General features: G+C 42.1%; 1 protein-coding gene across 2 annotated transcripts in view; it reads left to right on the forward strand.

Moving 5' to 3' along the window:
* Positions 1-585: 585 nt before the first annotated feature.
* MAP3K7CL (MAP3K7 C-terminal like) overlaps positions 586-18,404 on the forward strand; it is a 48,516-nt gene continuing 30,697 nt past the window's right edge. The window contains exons 1-3 of one of the 2 annotated variants that reach the window (XM_086412901.1): positions 627-1,279; positions 1,813-1,866; positions 3,330-3,438. In XM_086412901.1, coding sequence (XP_086269027.1) covers positions 1,831-1,866; positions 3,330-3,438 — 145 coding nt within the window. In that variant the 5' untranslated portion in view covers positions 627-1,279; positions 1,813-1,830. Of the gene's footprint in view, positions 1,280-1,812; positions 1,867-3,329; positions 3,439-18,404 lie in introns of both variants that reach the window. The other variant, XM_086412912.1, reaches the window with a different exon arrangement.

Here is an 18,404-nt window from a genome sequence, read left to right on the forward strand (position 1 = left end):
TTCTTTTTATGTTTTGGATATCTGTCCTTTACCTAGTATGTATTTTGCAAAGATTTTTCTCCCAGTCTGTACATTCTCTCTTTTTTATTTATTTTTAATTGGAGGATAATTGCTTTACAATGTTATGTTGGTTTCTGCCATACAGCAACAAGAATCAGCCACAGGTATACATATGTCCCCTCCCTCTTGAACCTTCCTGCCACCTCCCACCCATTCCACCCCTCTGGGTTGTCACAGAGACCAGGCTGAGCTTTTTGTGTTAATAAATTCCCACTGGCTATCTGTTTTACATATGGTAATGGCTGTTTCCGTGCTCCTCTCTCAATTTGTCCCATCCTCTCCTTCCTCCACTGTGTCCACAAGTGTGTTCTGCATGTCTTCATCTCTACTGCTGCCCTGCAAATAGGTTCATCAGTAACATCTTTCTAGAGTCCATATATACGTGTTACTATACGATATTTGTTTTGGTGCATCCTAATACTTGTTTATCTTTCATCATTTAAACTCCAACATCCGCCTCTTCTGAAGTACTTCTGACCTCCAGGTTGATGGCTGTTAAAAAGCTTGGACAGTTTGAACTCTCCCGGCCTGTTTACCATCGACTCTCCGTTGCGCGGTCAGTTGCATCGTAGATGGGATCAAGTCATCAAGCCCAACAGCAGCTCAACCGCAGCCCTCACGTTCTTCCGCGGAATCATCACTCTATCATCTCCTCCGAGTCGGCCGGTGGCCCATCCAAGTTGGCCGGGTCCCGGGGAGCCGATTGGAGTGGCCGAAACATTTTTGCTGACTGCAGTCATGCTCTCCCGGCCCGTTTGCTGGAATAGACACAGACACCGATTGGGTCACGCTGAAGACATTCCTGTCTTGTGAAGCAAGTCTGTTTGTATTTTAGGTTTGCCAGGACTAATGAATTAAAACATTTGGACGCTCCGCAACTTGCTGTTTATCAATGCCTCTTGACAGGAGGAGGGTTTTTCTTTTGCGCTTGCTTTTTCTAGAAGCATGACAACATCCTGGCTGCGGGAGAGGCAAGGAAAGGAGAGAGGGGTCGTGGAGGGAAGCGGAACAGGGAGAGGCCCCGTGGGACGCTGGGGTCTGGGGGACAGCAGGTAGCAGCGAGCCGCCCTCCCAGCTGTCACTGCTGCTCAGATTGTCACGCTGCTATGTGGCAGGTGCAGCCTGGTCTGCCACTAGGTCTCTACTCCACAAAGGCAGCAACCGGCCAAGGCAGTGGCTGGCCCTGGATTACACGAGTCCAGACACTCGACTAAGTGAGGTAAGGCGACAGGTGTGAAAGGCCAACGAAACGCTCAGAGCACCAGCAACTTCACCAAAGCTCTGCTACCGCCCCGAGGAGGAATCAGCCCATTTCCCCCAGGCGGTGTGATGAAAAGGCAAGTGGGTGCAGGGGCTGACACCGTGTGGAACTCCAGATCCACCCAACTTTGCCGCCCGCCATCCTTTGGGAGGCAGACAGATGTTCTCCGTTGTGTGGAGGGGAGGGGCTCTAATTGGCTGTGTTGATCAATTTCATTCTCCCCCACCCCTTGGCTGGAAACCCTGCCAGGGATCTATCTACAAAACCCCTGGAGGCAAATTTCCACCCCTTGTGGTTTCTGTCTTGGTGCAAGAAAGCACTGGGAGACTTAGCCAAAGGAGGAGTGAAGCTTTTCACCCTCAGATGTTCCGATAATATGGTTTGGTGATGGTACAGGGTGTGATGATAAGACTTTTTCTTTTGGCTGCAACTTTAAGGGGATTTTTATTGTTTGTTTTGTTTAATTTGAGACAGTCTGTTCTATTCCCTAGGAACAGGTGGCTAACGAGATGGTTGATTCTAACCAGACGAGACTACACACAAATGTATGTCAGAGCTAAGATAAAGCAAATTTTGAGTCAAGTAACAGTGATTTTATATTACCCTTTTCTTGAGTCGAATGTTTCATGTTAATCCTTTTTTCTAACTTAGAATGACATGACTTGGAGTGCTTTATGGTTCATTGCTACTTGTAGTGTTAAATGAATGGGCCAACTATGATTCTAACTGGGTGATAAACAGTCGCTGGTTTTTCTCCAAAGCTATGCTAGGTGTTTAATATAAGCCTGTTCTCTTTTCATGTACTGGGTAAGATGATTCCATATGTATGTATGTCTAAATATACGTATGTATATATATATGCATTTGCTTTGACTCTATAAATAATTGTAAAAACAAAATTCAGTTTTCTAGAACACTATTTTTAGATAGAGAAAAGTTATGGGAAAGAATCAGAAACCTTGCTGTGAGAAAATGCCCTGCTACAGCAGTTCCCAGAATCTCACTAAGGATGGGTAAATAGATGATTTATATATTGCCATTTTTAGAAACATTTTCCTTAAAATATCATTCAGAGTTTTTGGTTTACTGTCTCCATGAGAAGGAAAATAGAAGGCTTAGGGGGATGCTTGATTAAAAATAGAGACGTTAAATACATGAGTTTAAATGACAGAGATATCGTGTATTTATAATATCTTTTCCTAGTTCCATTGAATAAAAACAAATACCTTTGTTAAAATGTATTTGGGCTAAATTCTCTTATTTTAACAAAGAAATATTCATATATTTTCACCTACCCCAATCCATTTTATCTGTAGTATGTTTTTCCATTCATTTCTATCTTAGTTTATTAATTCAATGATAATTTAGTTTGTGGGGTGGAGTATGCGTAGGATGTTTTAGGATTTGTCTTTTGCTTATATTATATGTTGTCTTTTGCTTTTATCATATATACTTTAGAAATGTTTGATAGACTTATAGGTAATCAGATATTTAAAGCACATACTATTCATAATATAATGGGGGAATGTCTTTAAGTAGTCTTTGGTATTGAAATAATTAAGTAGTCATTGAAATAATTCCATGATATGATACTCGTTTGTTACCACTCCCAGATCAATAATTCAGATCCAGTTTAGGCTTCTGAGTGTGAAGAACTGTCTGATGCCTTATTAAGGTTCTTTATCCCCCTCAATTAAAAATAAAGCACTATGTAAGACCTCAAAGGGCCAGGGCTGGATGGGTCAGTATAGGAGATATTTTAAAAAGTGAGGTGGGTGGAGATTTTGCTCCATCCTGTAAATCTCACTCCAGATGTATTTCCAAAGCAAATTTTTTTTATAAGCCAGAAAAAGAATTTTAAATGGAGCAGGTGTAGGGAAAGGAAGCTAGGAGCTAGAAACAGCTTTAAAATAAGAAAACATTGCTTACTAATTTTCTTTTCTAATTTCCAAAGGGCTCTTGGGATGATGTTGGATAAAGTGACCATGGCTCTGTCTTGTCCTTGCAGCTGGAAGACCCAGAGGAAGGCCAAGGCTCAGGTGCCCACATGATCAGCACAGCCAGGGTACCTGCAGATAAGCCAGTACGCATTGCCTTCAGCCTCGATAATGCTGCAGGTATGCTCTGCTCTGAGGAAAAGAGCCCCCCTACCACCACCCTGCCTCCTGCCTTCTTACTATCATCTTTTTCATGAAGGGTATTTAAAAATGCATGCCTGGGGACTTCCCTGGCAGTCCGGTGGTTAGGACTCTGCACTTCCTCTGCAGGGGCTACAGGTTCGATCCTTGGTCAGGGAACTAAGATCTTGCATGCTGCATGACCTAAAAAAGAGCATGCCTGGTATGACCCAGTGATGGGGAGTATGGTTTTTTTTTTTTAATCACGCATTGTTGAAATGTGGCTTCCAGAAATCCCTCTGGTGATATTTCCATCTCCAAACTTTGGGTGGTTGGAGCACATTTCTTTTTCACTTTCTCCATTTTCGCTTTCTTTTATTATAAAATTCATGGAGCTATAACAATTTCAAAGGAGAGCAAATTATGTCATTGTTCAAACTGCATGAGGAAACGTGTACTAAGAGCTGGCAGTTGGCTAGGTAAGATAAAAATATCACTGTCCTGGTTCCAGCAGCATTTCCTGAAGCCCAGTCCTAAATGCTGGTTTCTTGCTGGTGCTCCCACACTTCCGGCTAAATAGACTCCAATGGGAGTGATGAATGGGACAGGTGAGGCGAACCCTCTTGAAATAGTCCGGTCTGAGGTGAGGCTGCCATACTTAGAGCCCTGTGTCATGGCTTCCTTCAGTGACCTCTTAACATGCATATTCAGTTGCACCCCCTTTGACAGGGGACCCCAGGTGGTGTGAGGTCACAGCCTCGAGGAAGGGAAGGCTTGGGTTTCTTCCACTGGCATCAGCTTTTGCCTGCAGTCTAATGTCATCCGTTAAAGTCACATAATCATACACTTTAAACCACATCATCATTGAAACCTTAGATCTTCTGAGAATTGATTCTTTCCTTCCCTCTTTCTTCCTTCCTTCCTTCTTTCTTACGGTGCTCCTGGAGGAAGGAACAGTTTAAAAAGTAATGATTGAAAGGGGACGAAGTAATACCGGGTAAGGATCTGGGCTCTGTGATGTCTGACATTACACAGCCCATTCAGACTTGACCACATGTGCGCAGTCGCTCAGTCTTTGCGACGCCGACTGCAGCCCACCAGGCTCCCTTGTCCATGGAGTTTTCTAGGCAAGGATACTGGAGTGGGTTGCCATTTCCTCCTCCATCAGACTTTATTAGACTGCATGGTTATGATGGTGACAATTACCCTGGGGTTCCTAGACTGTGCAGCCCCCAGTGGTGGATTCGTTCTAGAGGTGAAAGAGGTGAAGCCTTGATTCTTTATCACCTACTTTTCTCACACTTTTTCCATGGCTGCTGTTATGCTATATTCCCACTCAATGTTGCCCTGAAAGACAATGGTGAAGGGAAATCCTCCCAACTGGCGAATCAACACATCCCAACTTAGAAATGACAATGACTATCAGTTGCATTTGTCTTTTCACTAGACTTTCATTTATACTATTTCTGATCTTTGGAATAACCATGCTATGTACCTATTAGTATTCTTAATTTGCAGAGACAGAGACTGAAGTCCAGAGACCACGCTGTTAGTAAATAACAGAGTTATGATTTAAACTCTCATCCCTGGACTGGACTGTTTAAACCCTCTCCATTATTCCAAGCTGTGTCTCTAAGAAGAAAAAGAAAACTACATGTGTAGGGAGAAAGAGTCTGTAAGAACTCTCTATACTTTCTACTCAATTTATCTATAAACCTAAAACTGCTCTGAAGAATGAAGTCTCTTGTTAAAACAAAAAGAAAAACCAAACAACAAAAAAAGAAAAGCTCCTTCTGTTTTTATGCACTTTATAAATGCAAGATTTTGAGGAGTAACAAGTGCTTGATTGGCTGGCTCTCAAGACAGACACATGTAAACCCAAACTCCAGGGAGAAAGCAAATGTACAATTTTCTTCCTTGTGCTTGTGTTCCACATGAGCAAGACAAGTCCTGTTATAATCAACAGAGTTCCAGAGAAAATGTAGTATATAAAGCTTGTTTGTTCTAAATAGTATGATTATGTCATAATTTGGGATGACACAAATAAATGTGCCCTCATTTTCATTTTAACAAAATTAATGCACAGAAAAGAGCCATGGAGAGAGGAGGCTCTTGCTCTCTGGGTTGCATGAATAGATTCTTCCTTGAAATACAAGATGTACAACTTGTAATTAATTTACCATCATCTTTTGAGCACTGAGAATTCCTGCGTATTTTTCATCAGTCAATTTTGATTGGTTTGTTCCAGTCTCTTTCAAATGTCCCAAGAATGTCCACTTCTGAAATTCATGGGTTTTTTTGATATGGTAGCTTCCAATAAGGGTTGTCATTTATTTCAAGTAATTCCTGCCTTTTACCCCTACAAAAGGACACTTATGAAGTTTTATGAACAACCTTCTAAAATTAAATTTTAAAAAGGATCAGTGCATTCCCATAGATCTAGATAAAGCACCTAACTAGAGAACCCAAGACAGGAGTTAGAGTTCCCTGTTTCTCAATCTTTCTTAAAATAATCATCGGAGAGCACTCATCAAAAATGTATGTCCCATGGCCCTACTCCTACTGCAGTGAGTTCTGACCAAAGTCCAACAATCTGTATTTCCTAATGCACCTGAAGTTGCAAGTGTACAGAAAGATGCTTTGCAGACACTTGGGGACACTCCCTCTGAATTCTTGAGTAAGGAGTGTGTCACACCACACAGCACTTGCCATCACACGCACTGTGCATGCCTTTTGCATTCCAGTGCATGTGGTCTATAGACCACTCATGTAGGGGGGAAACAAAGGAAAACATCTCATTTATAATAAGTGAGAAAACCAAGTAAACTTTTAAAAAGTAATTCCATGTTATTGAATTTATTATAGGGAGTAAGGAGAGTCCACGAGAAAAGGAGACATCTTTGTCTGTGAATGTTGACTTGTTCATTTCTCATAAGCCTAATGCTGTGCTTATTCCTCTAGTCATCTTTTATTTTTCTTCATATTTTTCTGAGACAATTTAGTGTAAAAGTTAAGGGCCTAGGACTTTGGAACTAGTGAGGGGTGGTTTCCAGATTCATTTCCATCACTGTTTGTATGATCTTGCATAAATCACTCAACTTTTCTGAACTTCAGTTTCCCATATGTGTTTAGTAATAACTCATAGAGTTGTTGGAAGAATTAATAACACTATATAGATAAAGGGGGCTTCCCAGGTGGCTCAGTGGTAAAGAATCCACCTGCAATGCAGGAGATGTGGGTTCGATCCTGGGTGGGGAAGACCCCCTGGTGAAGGAAATGACAACCTACTCCTGTATTCTAGCCTGGGAGTCCCCCTGGACAGAGGAGCCTGGTGGGCTACAGTCCATGGGGTTGCAAAGAGTCAGATATGATTTAGTGACTAAAACAATAATAGCAATGTCGATAAAGCATTTAGCATCATGTTTGATACAAATTAAGGACTAAACTAGCCCCTGTGTTAATGATGACTGATTCTGGAGAATTAAGCAAAGTATAAACCACGAAGCAGCTGTATGTTTCACCTACATCTCACGCTTCTACCTCATGTCAAGGTAGGGTTTACAGGATAAATGAGCTGCAACTATTTAGCGACTCCTTATTCACTTGGTTGGAGAAGGCAATGGCAAGCCACTCCAGTACTCTTGCCTAGAAAATCCCATGGATGGAGGAGCCTGGTGGGCTACAGTCCATGGGGTCGCCACGAGTCGGTCATGACTGAACGACTTCACTTTCACTTTTTACTTTCACGCAAGATTGTGGGTGTCTCTGCTTCTGCTCTTATTAATTAGCTGAGCTTTACTTAGTTTCTGTATTTCTAGTGCTCTGTCAAAGTCGGGTGGGCTGTGCAACAGAGAAGTACAATGAGATCTCCTATGGGTTTTAAAAGGCAGAGAGATTTGGGGAAAAATCTGTCACCCAGAGCAGATGGGTACAGCTTCTTGGAAGATGTGATAGTCATCCTGGGCTTGAAGGCAGGTAAGGTATAGAAAGAGAGTGTAGGAAAGATACCATTTCTGGAAATCAGGTGTAAAAAAAGGAAGCTACACATCTTCTGGGGTTTCCCTGGTGGCTCAGCAGTAAAGAATGCGCCTGCAATGCAGACGATGCGGATTTGATCCCTGAGCTGGGAAGATCCCCTGGAGAAGGAAATGGCAACCCACTCCAGTATTCTTCCCTAGGAAATCCCAGGGGCAGAGGAGTCTAGTAGGCTATAGTCCAGGGGGTCGAAAAGAGTCGGACATGACTTAGTGACTAAACAACAACAACAACAACAACACATCTTTTAACAATTCTTTTCTCCTTCAGACAGAAATCATTAGCAAAACCTAAGTCAGGAAGAGCACAATTTGTTCAGGAAATGCTTAAACTCTCTACAACTGGAGCAGAGGCCTGAACTGTTGAAGAGTAACCGGACATTTACTAAGCCCCTCTCTGAGCTGGGCACTTTGCTCAAAGTTTGTTTGCAATTCAGTTCAGTTGCTCGCTTTGTTTTAGATAGCAGTAAACTTGCCTGGAAAATCCCATGGACGGAGGAGCCTGGAAGGCTGCAGTCCATGCGGTTGCTAGAGTTGGACACGACTGAGCAACTTCACTTTCACTTTTCACTTTCATGCATTGGAGAAGGAAATGGCAACCCACTCCAGTGTTCTTGCCTGGAGAGTCCCAGGGATGAGGGAGCCTGGGGGGCTGCCATCTATGGGGTCACACAGAGTTGGACACGACTGAAGCAACTTAGCAGTAGCAAACTAGCATTACCACGGAGAAGGCAATGGCACCCCACTCCGGTACTCTTGCCTGGAAAATCCCATGGACAGAGGAGCCTGGTAGGCTGAAGTCCATGGGGTTGCTCACTTTCACTTTTCACTTTCATGCATTGGAGAAGGAAATGGCAACCCACTCCAGTGTTCTTGCCTGGAGAATCCCAGGGACGGGGAAGCCTGGTGGGCTGCCGTCTGTGGGGTCGCACAGAGTCGGACACGACTGAAGCGACGCAGCAGCAGCAGCAGCATTACCAAGTCAATCAAGAGAGTGCAATGAAAGAGTTTGTTTTGATCAGAAGCAGCAGAGTGTCAAGAATTCTTGAGCAAGGGAGTAATATGATGAAAATGGTAAGTGTTCAATTGATATAGCCTGGAATGTGAGGATATGAGAGAATGGAAGAGGCTTCTTATCATGGCACACAGATAAAGTGGTAAAAGCCTGGATTAGAGAATGGGATGGGATGACTGAATTCAGACTACATTTTGAAGGAAGAGTTGGAAAGACTTGGTGACAGACTGGCCTGGGAGATGGGGAATTGATCATTGATAGCAAAATGAGCCACAAGTCTCCAAAAAGACTATGGACTCCAAGGGGTTAAATAAAGGTAGTCCGTTTTTAGGGGGGAAAAAAGTACCTTTTAAAATACAATCACCATTTCTAGCCTAAGACTAGAATGCTTTATTAAGTAACATTTAGCTAACCGTAACTGCCAGAGGCAGCAATGCTTGTCTTTCTTTTTTTTTTTAAGAATAAATTTTATTGGAATGTCCCTGACAGTACAGTGATTAAGACTTTGTCTTCCGGTGCAGGAGGTGTGGGTTTGATCCCTGGTCAGGGAGCTAAGATCTAACATGGGTCTGGGCCAAAAAACCTAAGTCATAAAACAGAAGCAATACTGCAACAAATTCAATAAAGACTTTAAAAATGGTCCACATCAAAAAAAAAAAAAGAGTCTTTAAAAAATTTAATTTTAAATTTATTTGGCTGTACCCTGTGGCTTTGTAGGATCTGGGAATCTCAGTTCCCAGACCAGGGATCAAACCTTGGCCTTGTACAGTGAAAGCTTGGAGTCCTAACCACTGGACTGCAAGGAAATTCCCAGCAATGCTTGTCTTTAATAAACCAATGATATAACTTGTATTGCCTCCAAACTTCAAATTCCAAGAGTTGACTTTCTAAATAGGGACTTTCATGGAGTCAGTTTTCCTCAACAGAAAATGTGCAGAAGAGAAATATGGATCACATCTCTTGGGTTATTAGGGAGAATAACCTGGCCCTTCTCCAATTAGAATTTAGAGTCTGATGGACATGCGGATTTGATGTTAATTACTTGAGAATTTTCCTTATCTTCAGTGGAGCCAAAATCTGGCACACTTTTGAAGAAAATCTAGGCCTTGGTGTTAAAAAAATTTTCTTATTATTGTAGTCAGAGATACTTATTATTTAGAGTCAGAAATATAAGCCCAAGCTCATAGCTTTCAACATTTTTTTTTTTTTAAATCCAGGTCTGATTTCATTAGAAGACATTTAGTTAAAAAAATCAAGACTCACTCTGTTTATGTAAACTGTTTTGTCCCCACAAACCAGGTGTTTTGTGTAGCAGTGGGAATTATGTGGAGTAGCTGAAACAGCTATCCTTGAATCTAATTTAACTGGATATTATATGAATGTCTCTTTGGAAGCAAGATTTACACTTGCAAAACTAGCTCTCAGCAAAACTGTGATACAGGTGAAGTGTCTCTTGTCATTGTTTCCTTCCTTTGACTTCTTCTACCTTTGGTATCTTTTGGTGTTATTTCTCTTTTCCTTCTCAGGGTCCCAAAGTTTCCATACTCCCTTCTCTTCACATTTCAATCCTTGTTTTCAGGAAAGAGTCTGGAAAACCTGATTCATGCTAAGCAATAAGTAAATGTCAAGACTGACCCTTTTCTCTCTCTCGGTGTGTTTGTGCGTATCCATGGGGGAATCAGTAGGAAGCCTAGGGATCAAGTTCCTGCGGGAATTCTACCAGCCAACTTGGTAAGGGTGGCATTTGAGGACATGGGCTGGGTGAGTCTCTTTGCATTTTCCTGAGTCACATTCTGTCCCAATTCTGACCCTACTTTGAGTTCATCTCTCATGAGCTGACAACAATCAGCTGAAAACCACTCAAGCTCTTAGAAGTGGGGGTGTGATCTCCTATATTTGTATTCTTTTCAGCAGCAGTCCCCAAGCTTTTTGGCACCAGGGACCAGTTTCGTGGAAGACGATATTTCCACAGAAGGAGGGGTAGGTTTTAGGATGAATCAAGCACATCACACTTATTGTGCACTTTATTTCTATTATTATTATATTAGTTCCATCTCAGATCATGAGGCTTTGGATCCCAGGTGTTGGGGATCCCTGATATGTAGAGCACAGAATAGAGAACCCTAGTTAGAACTTAATAAATACTATAAAATCTATAATACAATATCGATAACCCCTCTGAGTTCGTGCTTCTGATACCAGGTGAAGATTTTTTGAGATACAGCTGGATTTATTGGTTGGAATCTGTTGCTTAAGGCTGTAAAGAAAAGATCAGAGTGGAAATGAATGCTTATGGAGTTCCTGGGTGCTTTTGCTTGTACTATCTCATCAATTTAGTCCAAGTGACAACTCTGCTGAAAAGATGTTATTATACCCATTTTACAGAAGTGGAAATGTTGGCTAAGGAAGGTTAAATAACTTGTGGAGGCACTAGTGGTAAAGAACTCACCTGCTAATGCAGACAGCAGACAGAAGAGGCACGTGTTTGATCCCTGGGTTGGGAAGATCCCATGGAGGAGAACATGGCAACCCACTCCAGTATTCTTGCCTGGAGAATCCCATGAACAGGGGAGCCTGGTGGGCTACAGTTCATGGGGTTGCAAAGAGTTGGACACGACTGAAGCGACTTAGCACGCAGGCACTCTAATCAAGCCTCTGATAAATAATGGGAAAAGATTCAAAGCCAGGCCCTTGGGGTTAATTTTACTTTATTACCCATTTAGAGGTAGGGTCCAGGTAGCACAGTGGTAAAGAATTTGCCTGCCAATGCAGGAGACACAAGAGACGAGGGTTTGATCCCTGGGTCGGGAAGATCCCCTGGAGGAGGAAATGGCAAGCCGCTCCTGTATACTTGCCTAGGAAATTCCATGGACAGAGGAGCCTGGCAGGCTATAGTCCACGGGGTCACAAAGAATCAGACATGCCTGAGTGCAAGCAAGGCAAGAAGGAATCCAAGTAATAAACAAATGAGTGTTCCTGTCAGCAAATGGCTTCCCTGGTGGTCCTGGGAGACGACGAGGGAAAGTTCGTTCGGATACGTTTTCACAGAGTAGGAAAGAAGAAAGGGAGAGGTAAATTCTATTTAGTGGTGTGCTGAGAAATAAATGTATTTCCAAAGGGTTCTTGGAACACAGGTTTCTGAGTGAGTGATTATGTTTCTAAGCTGAAAGTGAAAGTCAAATCGCTCAGTCGTGTCTGACTCTTTGTGACACCATGGACTGTAGCCTGCCAGCTCCTCTGTCCATGGGATTTTTCAGGCAAGAGTACTGGAGTGGGTTGCCATTTCCTTCTCCAAGGGATTTTCCCAACCCAGGGATCGAACCTGGGTCTCCAGCATTGCAGACAGAAGCTTTACTGTCTGAGCCACCAGGGAAGCCCGTTTCTAAGCTAAATAAGTCCAAAAATTCTTACAAAAGAATAAATCAATAAGATTCACAAAATGATAGCTACAATGATAGTGACTAGAAGAGTGTTTCATAGAAATATAAAATCTATGTTTAAACTTAAAAAGGTCTCTCCATGCAGAGAAATATCACTCAGTCTATTTGATATATGATCTGTTTGCCTGATAGTTTTAGGTACTGGTTACAGTAATATGGTGATTTTTACTAATTGACAACCTACTAGGTATCATACCAAAGCTGTACCTTTATCCATATCTGTATCTCTAGTCCTAATTATATGGGCCCTGAAAATTCAATGTGTATTAAAGCAGTCTCATCTCGAATGTTTAACAAGCAGAAAACAAAGTTTAAAAAAAGGATGAAGTGTTTCAAAACGATATGATGCTCTAACAAGAACCAAGCTATCTATAAATCTTAAAATAGCTTTTTGATGTATTAGTAATGTGAGTTGGCCGCCCTATGTCATTTATTTATTTCTAAAAATAATGTGAATCTTTAGATTTCAAACGAAAGTACTCAAAAGACTTTTCATGTGTAACTTAAAATTTTTTTTAAACATTATTTTATATAATGTTTGCTTTGATAGGGAAGTAAAGACAAACCCTTTTAAAATTCAGATTTGAATGAAGAGATTAAACCTTAAAGACCTGAAGTTATGGCCACACCAGGGAAATCTTTAACTTGGCATCAGATCAGATCAGTCGCTCAGTCGTGTCGGACTCTTTGCGACCCCATGAATCGCAGCATGCCAGGCCTCCCTGTCCATCACCAACTCCCGGAGTTCACTCAGACTCACGTCCATCAAGTCAGTGATGCCATCCAGCCATCTCATCCTCTGTCGTCCCCTTCTCCTCTTGCCCCCAATCCCTCCCAGCATCAGAATCTTTTCCAATGAGTCAACTCTTCGCATGAGGTGGCCAAAGTACTGGAGTTTCAGCTTCAGCATCATCCCCTCCAAAGAAATCCCAGGGCTGATCTCCTTCAGAATGGACTGGTTGGATCTCCTTGCAGTCCAAGGGACTCTCAGGAGTCTTCTCCAACACCACAGTTCAAAAGCATCAATTCTTCAGTGCTCAACTTTCTTCACAGTCCAACTCTCACATCCATACATGACCACAGGAAAAACCATAGCCTTGACTAGACGAACCTTTGTTGGCAAAGTAATGTTTCTGCTTTTGAATATGCTATGTAGGTTGGTCATAACTTTCCTTCCAAGGAGTAAGCATCTTTCAATTTCATGGCTGCAGTCACCATCTGTAGTGATTTTGGAGCCCAGAAAAATGAAGTCTGACACTGTTTCCACTGTTTCCCCATCTATTTCCCATGAAGTGATGGGACCGGATGCCATGATCTTTGTTTTCTGAATGTTGAGCTTTAAGCCAACTTTTCCACTCTCCACTTTCACTTTCATCAAGAGGCTTTTTAGTTCCTCTTCACTTTCTGCCATAAGGGTGGTGTCATCTGCATATCTGAGGTTATTGATATTTCTCCCGGCAATCTTGATTCCAGGTGAGTTAAATTACATAGAGTACTGAATTACTCTAATTCAGTAATTAGAGTCGGTGATCTTGATCTTACCTGTTCTCTTTGGATTATTCAGATGATGAAGATAATACCCTTAATCCACACCATTATACATATACTCACGCATGCCTGCATGCGCACACACACACACACACACATACCCCTTCTCTCGCCGTTACAACTTTGGCTGAGTTTATGGTGAAAAGATGGAAAGTAAACGCGATTATCTTAAGCATTCATTATTACTACTGATTATTTCCTAGGTGCTAGGCTTTAGGCTAAATGATTGACATATGAATTCCTTTACTAATAATAAATCTGAGACAGAGAATGTCACACCCATTTTGCAGAGGAGAAAACTGAGTCTCCAAGAGACGTTGATCTTCCACTCTCACCACTTAAAGAGTGGCCAACTTGAGATTCAAATGCAGGTCTGTCTATCCTACCGAGTGGCACTGGCCCATGTAATTAGTGGTTAGGAGTCTACACAAGCAAACAGTAAACAGGAAAGGTTTTGGACGAGCCTCTGCACTGTGGGCACCGCCCAAACTCTTGCCTCTCTAGTGTCAGCTTGCCCCTGATGTATCTTGAAAGACAGTCTCCTGGGCACCAGCACCAGGGGTTGTCCTGTAGGTAGGACAACAATTTGTGGAGGCATGGTGCAAAAATTCTGGGGCTCTTGGTTCAAAAATTACTAAGAATTTCAAGACAGCGTACTCAGATCATTAAGCCAAGTGTGGACCGCCTGTGAAGGGCGATTGCAATTGTGTGGGTGCATTCCCAGGAAGCCGGCTCTGGCTGCCGGACGTGTAGACGCATTGAATGGATTCTATGCCAGCTGTCTCTCAGCTTCTTGGTTGGGGAGTGGAGTGAGGCTTGGGAATTTTCTCTGATCGTGACTTCTTCCTCTCCTGAGGTCATCTTCTCTGGGTGGAGAGCTACACTTGTTTTACCAAGGATTTAGAGTTTGGAAGGCTAGATAGACTTAGTTGTATGTAGGATTGGGGGCACAGGGGTTGAGGGGTAGGGGGAGATGGTTGACTCCAGAGTCCAGTCAAGATGTTGTCTAGAGCAGTTGTTCTCAAACACTGGTTCATAGACATGCTTTGGTTTTGATGAAGTTTTCCTCTCTGATGTTAAGAGAAGTAAGAACATGGTAGTGTGTGTGTGTGATTATGTGTGTCTATAAAGCTAAATTTATCCAATGTTATTGTTGTCGTGGGGCTTCCATGGTGGCTCAGATGGCAAAGAATCTGCTTACAGTGAGGAGGCCTGGGTTCCATCCCTGCATTGGGAAGGTCCCCAGAGGAGCCTGGTGGGCTACAGTCCATGGGGTCGCAGAGTCAGATACAACTGAATGACAGACACACACACATACCACACACAAGGGCATGACTCCCAGTGTTTGGGGGAATGTGTTCCTGGCTCATGAAGTACAAAAGTTTGGGAAACTGTGGAGCAGAAGGTGAAGCAGCGCAGGGCAGCATGAGAAGAGCCCTGGGTGGGGTGACACCGCTTATGAGACTCCTTGCCCTTCTTGGGGCCCTTTGTCTTCAGCTCTGCTCTGAGAATCTGGGACCAGATGATTGCCCAGTGCCTTCCAGCTGCAGCATTCTCTGAGAGCTCTGGCCGCATAGCTCTAATTACTAAATATCATCGAGGATTTGGGTTACAGACCCAATGGGTCTTGCTTATCCCATTCATGGAGAATCACAGAGCAGACAATTTAAGGAAATCTGAAACAGAATAACCACCAAAGCAATCCAACAGCTGCTAAATAGATGCTTAGACAAGCCCATCATAAAATGTACTATGGTATGTCATAATGGTTGGGATACCAATCAGAAAGTTCTATCTTAAGTACCATTGACTTAGTCACATTGTGCTGGCAAAACAGGCAGTGAACATCTGTTTATTAAAAAAAAGTCTCTTTCATTCTTTCCTTTATCTTTCATCCTTTTATAAATTCCTGGGGCTACATTTTGCTTGATCCATCAAGCCCACAGTGCCATTTTGAAAAGGAAGCCTATGAATTATTTTCTTAGTGCATTAAAAATGTGATAAAGTGGTGTGCCAGTTGAGCACAGAACCTCAGTCCCTGCCTTGAATATAACAGGTATTCAATAAATATTTGGTAAACAAATACATTTTAAAAGATGTACTTGCATTCTGATTTTTATCACATTATACACATATCTAGCAGCTACTCTCCTTTTTTTTTTTTAAACAAAAGCCAAATTTGCCAAGGTGGTGTCTTACATAGCTACTGTACACTCTACTTTGTGCTTCTGGAATTGTCAAAACAAACCTAACTGAACTTACGAACTCCGATCTGATATCACTGTCAAAATGTTTTACAATGATTTGGCCAAATGTTTGTGGAACAGCTGTGCTTCTAGTCTGCCTGAGTCATTTTTCTTCTTTCATTTTGGCCCGATCCAGTGATTCATTATTCTGCTTTTAGAATATTTGCCTATTTTTAAAACCAGTCAGAGAAGGCAGCCACTGTTTAAAAGTAAACACACCACACATCAACTTGGAGCAGCTTTGTAAGCAGCTTTGCAAGCCCTGAAATTCCTGGCTGGCAGGGATGCCAGCTAAACCAGATGGCATCAGGCAGTGAAATACAGGACTGGCTTTCAAACACAGCCAATTCCTTACATCTGTCTTTGGTTTTCTTGTTTCCGCTGCCATTTCCTGCTTGGATTAATCCAACCTGATCCATTCCTTAACAAAAATCTTGCCTTTATTTTCTAAAATATTTTTTATGTGTTTATTTCTATGTCAATCAATCAGACTTTTTTTTTTTCAACTCTAGGAATTCAGTCTTAAGCCTTTACTTATCTGCAAAATTGTCAACTTGGTTCCATGTATGTGCTTCTATTATATATGGTGTGAGTATCAATAATGACAGATTTTTATAATGGGCTTTATTAATTCTGAGTCACACCAGATATTTGCCGTTTACTATAGTAATAAAGATGAATAATTCCCTTCTCCCCTTTTTATAGTTAAGCAGGAAGGAGCGTGATTTCACAGGGAACAAGGGGGATTAAGTCCCAGGAAGCCTTGAGTTCCATTCCTGGCTTGTCTTCTAGAATTCTAGAATGCACTGTCTACTCTGGTACTTCATAAGAGTGGTTTCTCCTCCTAACAAGTGCCTGCTCATCTATGACTATTAGGGTTGGGGTGCCAAAGTAGAATAGGTTCCCATTTACCCATGCCAAACAGTGTTGCTGGCCTTGAGCTCAATGAGCTGAAATAATCATTATTTGGGTTATTGTTGATGTTTTATCTCTGTGCGGGGCTTCCCTGGTGGCTCAGACAGTAAAGAATCTGCCTGCAGTCAGGAGGCCTGGGTTTGCACCCTGGGTTGGGAAGATCCCCTGGAGAAGGGAATGGTTACCCACTTCAGTATTCTTGCCTGGAGAATTCCATGGACAGAAGAGTCTGGTAGGCTACAGTTCATGTGATCACAGTAGGACATGACTGAGCGACTAACACTTTCCTCTTTGAGTTATTGATGTTTTACTGAAGTCAATTTAAATGCACCTTAAACCAAAATCTGTTTTACAAATGATAGGTTTTATAATAAAGGCTACCTCCAAAGAGTCAATAGAAACAAGGACTATTTCTTTTTTTAAAAACCCTGTTTATTGTCCAATTCTTTGCGAATGATGAGATGGATTGAAAAAGTCACAAAATATTGAGCAGAAGTTGTCACTTCTGAATAGGAAGAGTCCATTTGAAGGATCAGGGGATTGACGTCCTCATTTCAAGGTGAGATGGCCCTCCAGCCTGCAGCGAGGGTCTTGGGAAGAAGGTCCCCCCATTTCTACTTGCTCTCTGAAGCTGCATAGTGTCAGTGGACATGGGGGCATTGCCTGGTAGGTACAGGCGCAGATGAATTCACAGTTGTTACCGCATTGTTATTGTCTGAAGCCACTCTTAAGTGGGGGTATGTTACACTTCGTTGTTGTTTATACTACTCTTGGATAAAATGTACCAGATGCTCTTGAGGCATTTGGCAGGGATGAATCCTATCTTTGTTTGAATCATCTTTCTGGTGATTGTCTTTGGTGCCTTGGAGGAAATGTAATCCCTCAGAAACCTGGACTCTTCTTCTGGATGAAAGTGAAAGTCACTTAGTTTTGTCTGACTCTTGCGACGCCGTGGACTATACAGTCCATGGAATACTCCAGGCCAGAATACTAGCCTTTCCCTTCTCCAGGGGATCCTCCCAACCCAGGGATCAAACCCAGGTCTCCCGCATTGCAGGCAGATTCTTTACCAGCTGAGCTACATGGGAAGCCTTTGTCTACTCTTTGTCTACTGCATTTTATTTGGATTATGTTGTCAAGGAGTGGTTAGAGGATGCTGGCCTTTTGCATTGTGTATGGCCCATATCCCTTCTTGAGTTTCAAACAGAACTTCAATGGTTTTTATAAATGAATTAGTTATGGAAGTGAAAACATAAAAAAACCCCAGGATCTTTCTTTCTTATAATTTAAAATAGACTTGGCTTCTCAATTATTCGTTTAGCCTGTATTTCATCTTATTCTCATAGTCATACCTGGGTTAGGTGTTGTCAGCAAGGAGAGGACTGGGAATGAATGGTGAGTGGACCCACAGGGCCAGAGATACAGAGGTTCTGCTGACAAGAGAGCTGTCCTTTTGAACCATGGCTAAAGGTCAGAAGTATGTTCTTTGTTTTAGAAAACCTTTAAGACAGTCTTTATTAATGCTAAAATGCTTAGTTAAGCCTCAACCAGAACCACTACACTTACATATATATTTTTTTAATATTTTTTCTGTTCAGAATTTTCTCATCTTTTGTTCGTTTATATTTTATGTATTAATTATTTTTGTCCACACCTCAAGACTCGTGGGATCTTAGTTCTCCGACCAGGGATTGAACCTGTACCCCCTGCGTTGGAAGCTTGGAGTCTTAACCACTGGACTGCCCGGGAAGTCCCCTATAGTTCTGTC

This window comes from Bos grunniens, chromosome 1 (assembly GCF_055505025.1).
Source record: "Bos grunniens cultivar Pamir isolate PY7600 chromosome 1, Bosgru_T2T1.0, whole genome shotgun sequence".
Lineage (NCBI taxonomy): Eukaryota > Metazoa > Chordata > Mammalia > Artiodactyla > Bovidae > Bos > Bos grunniens.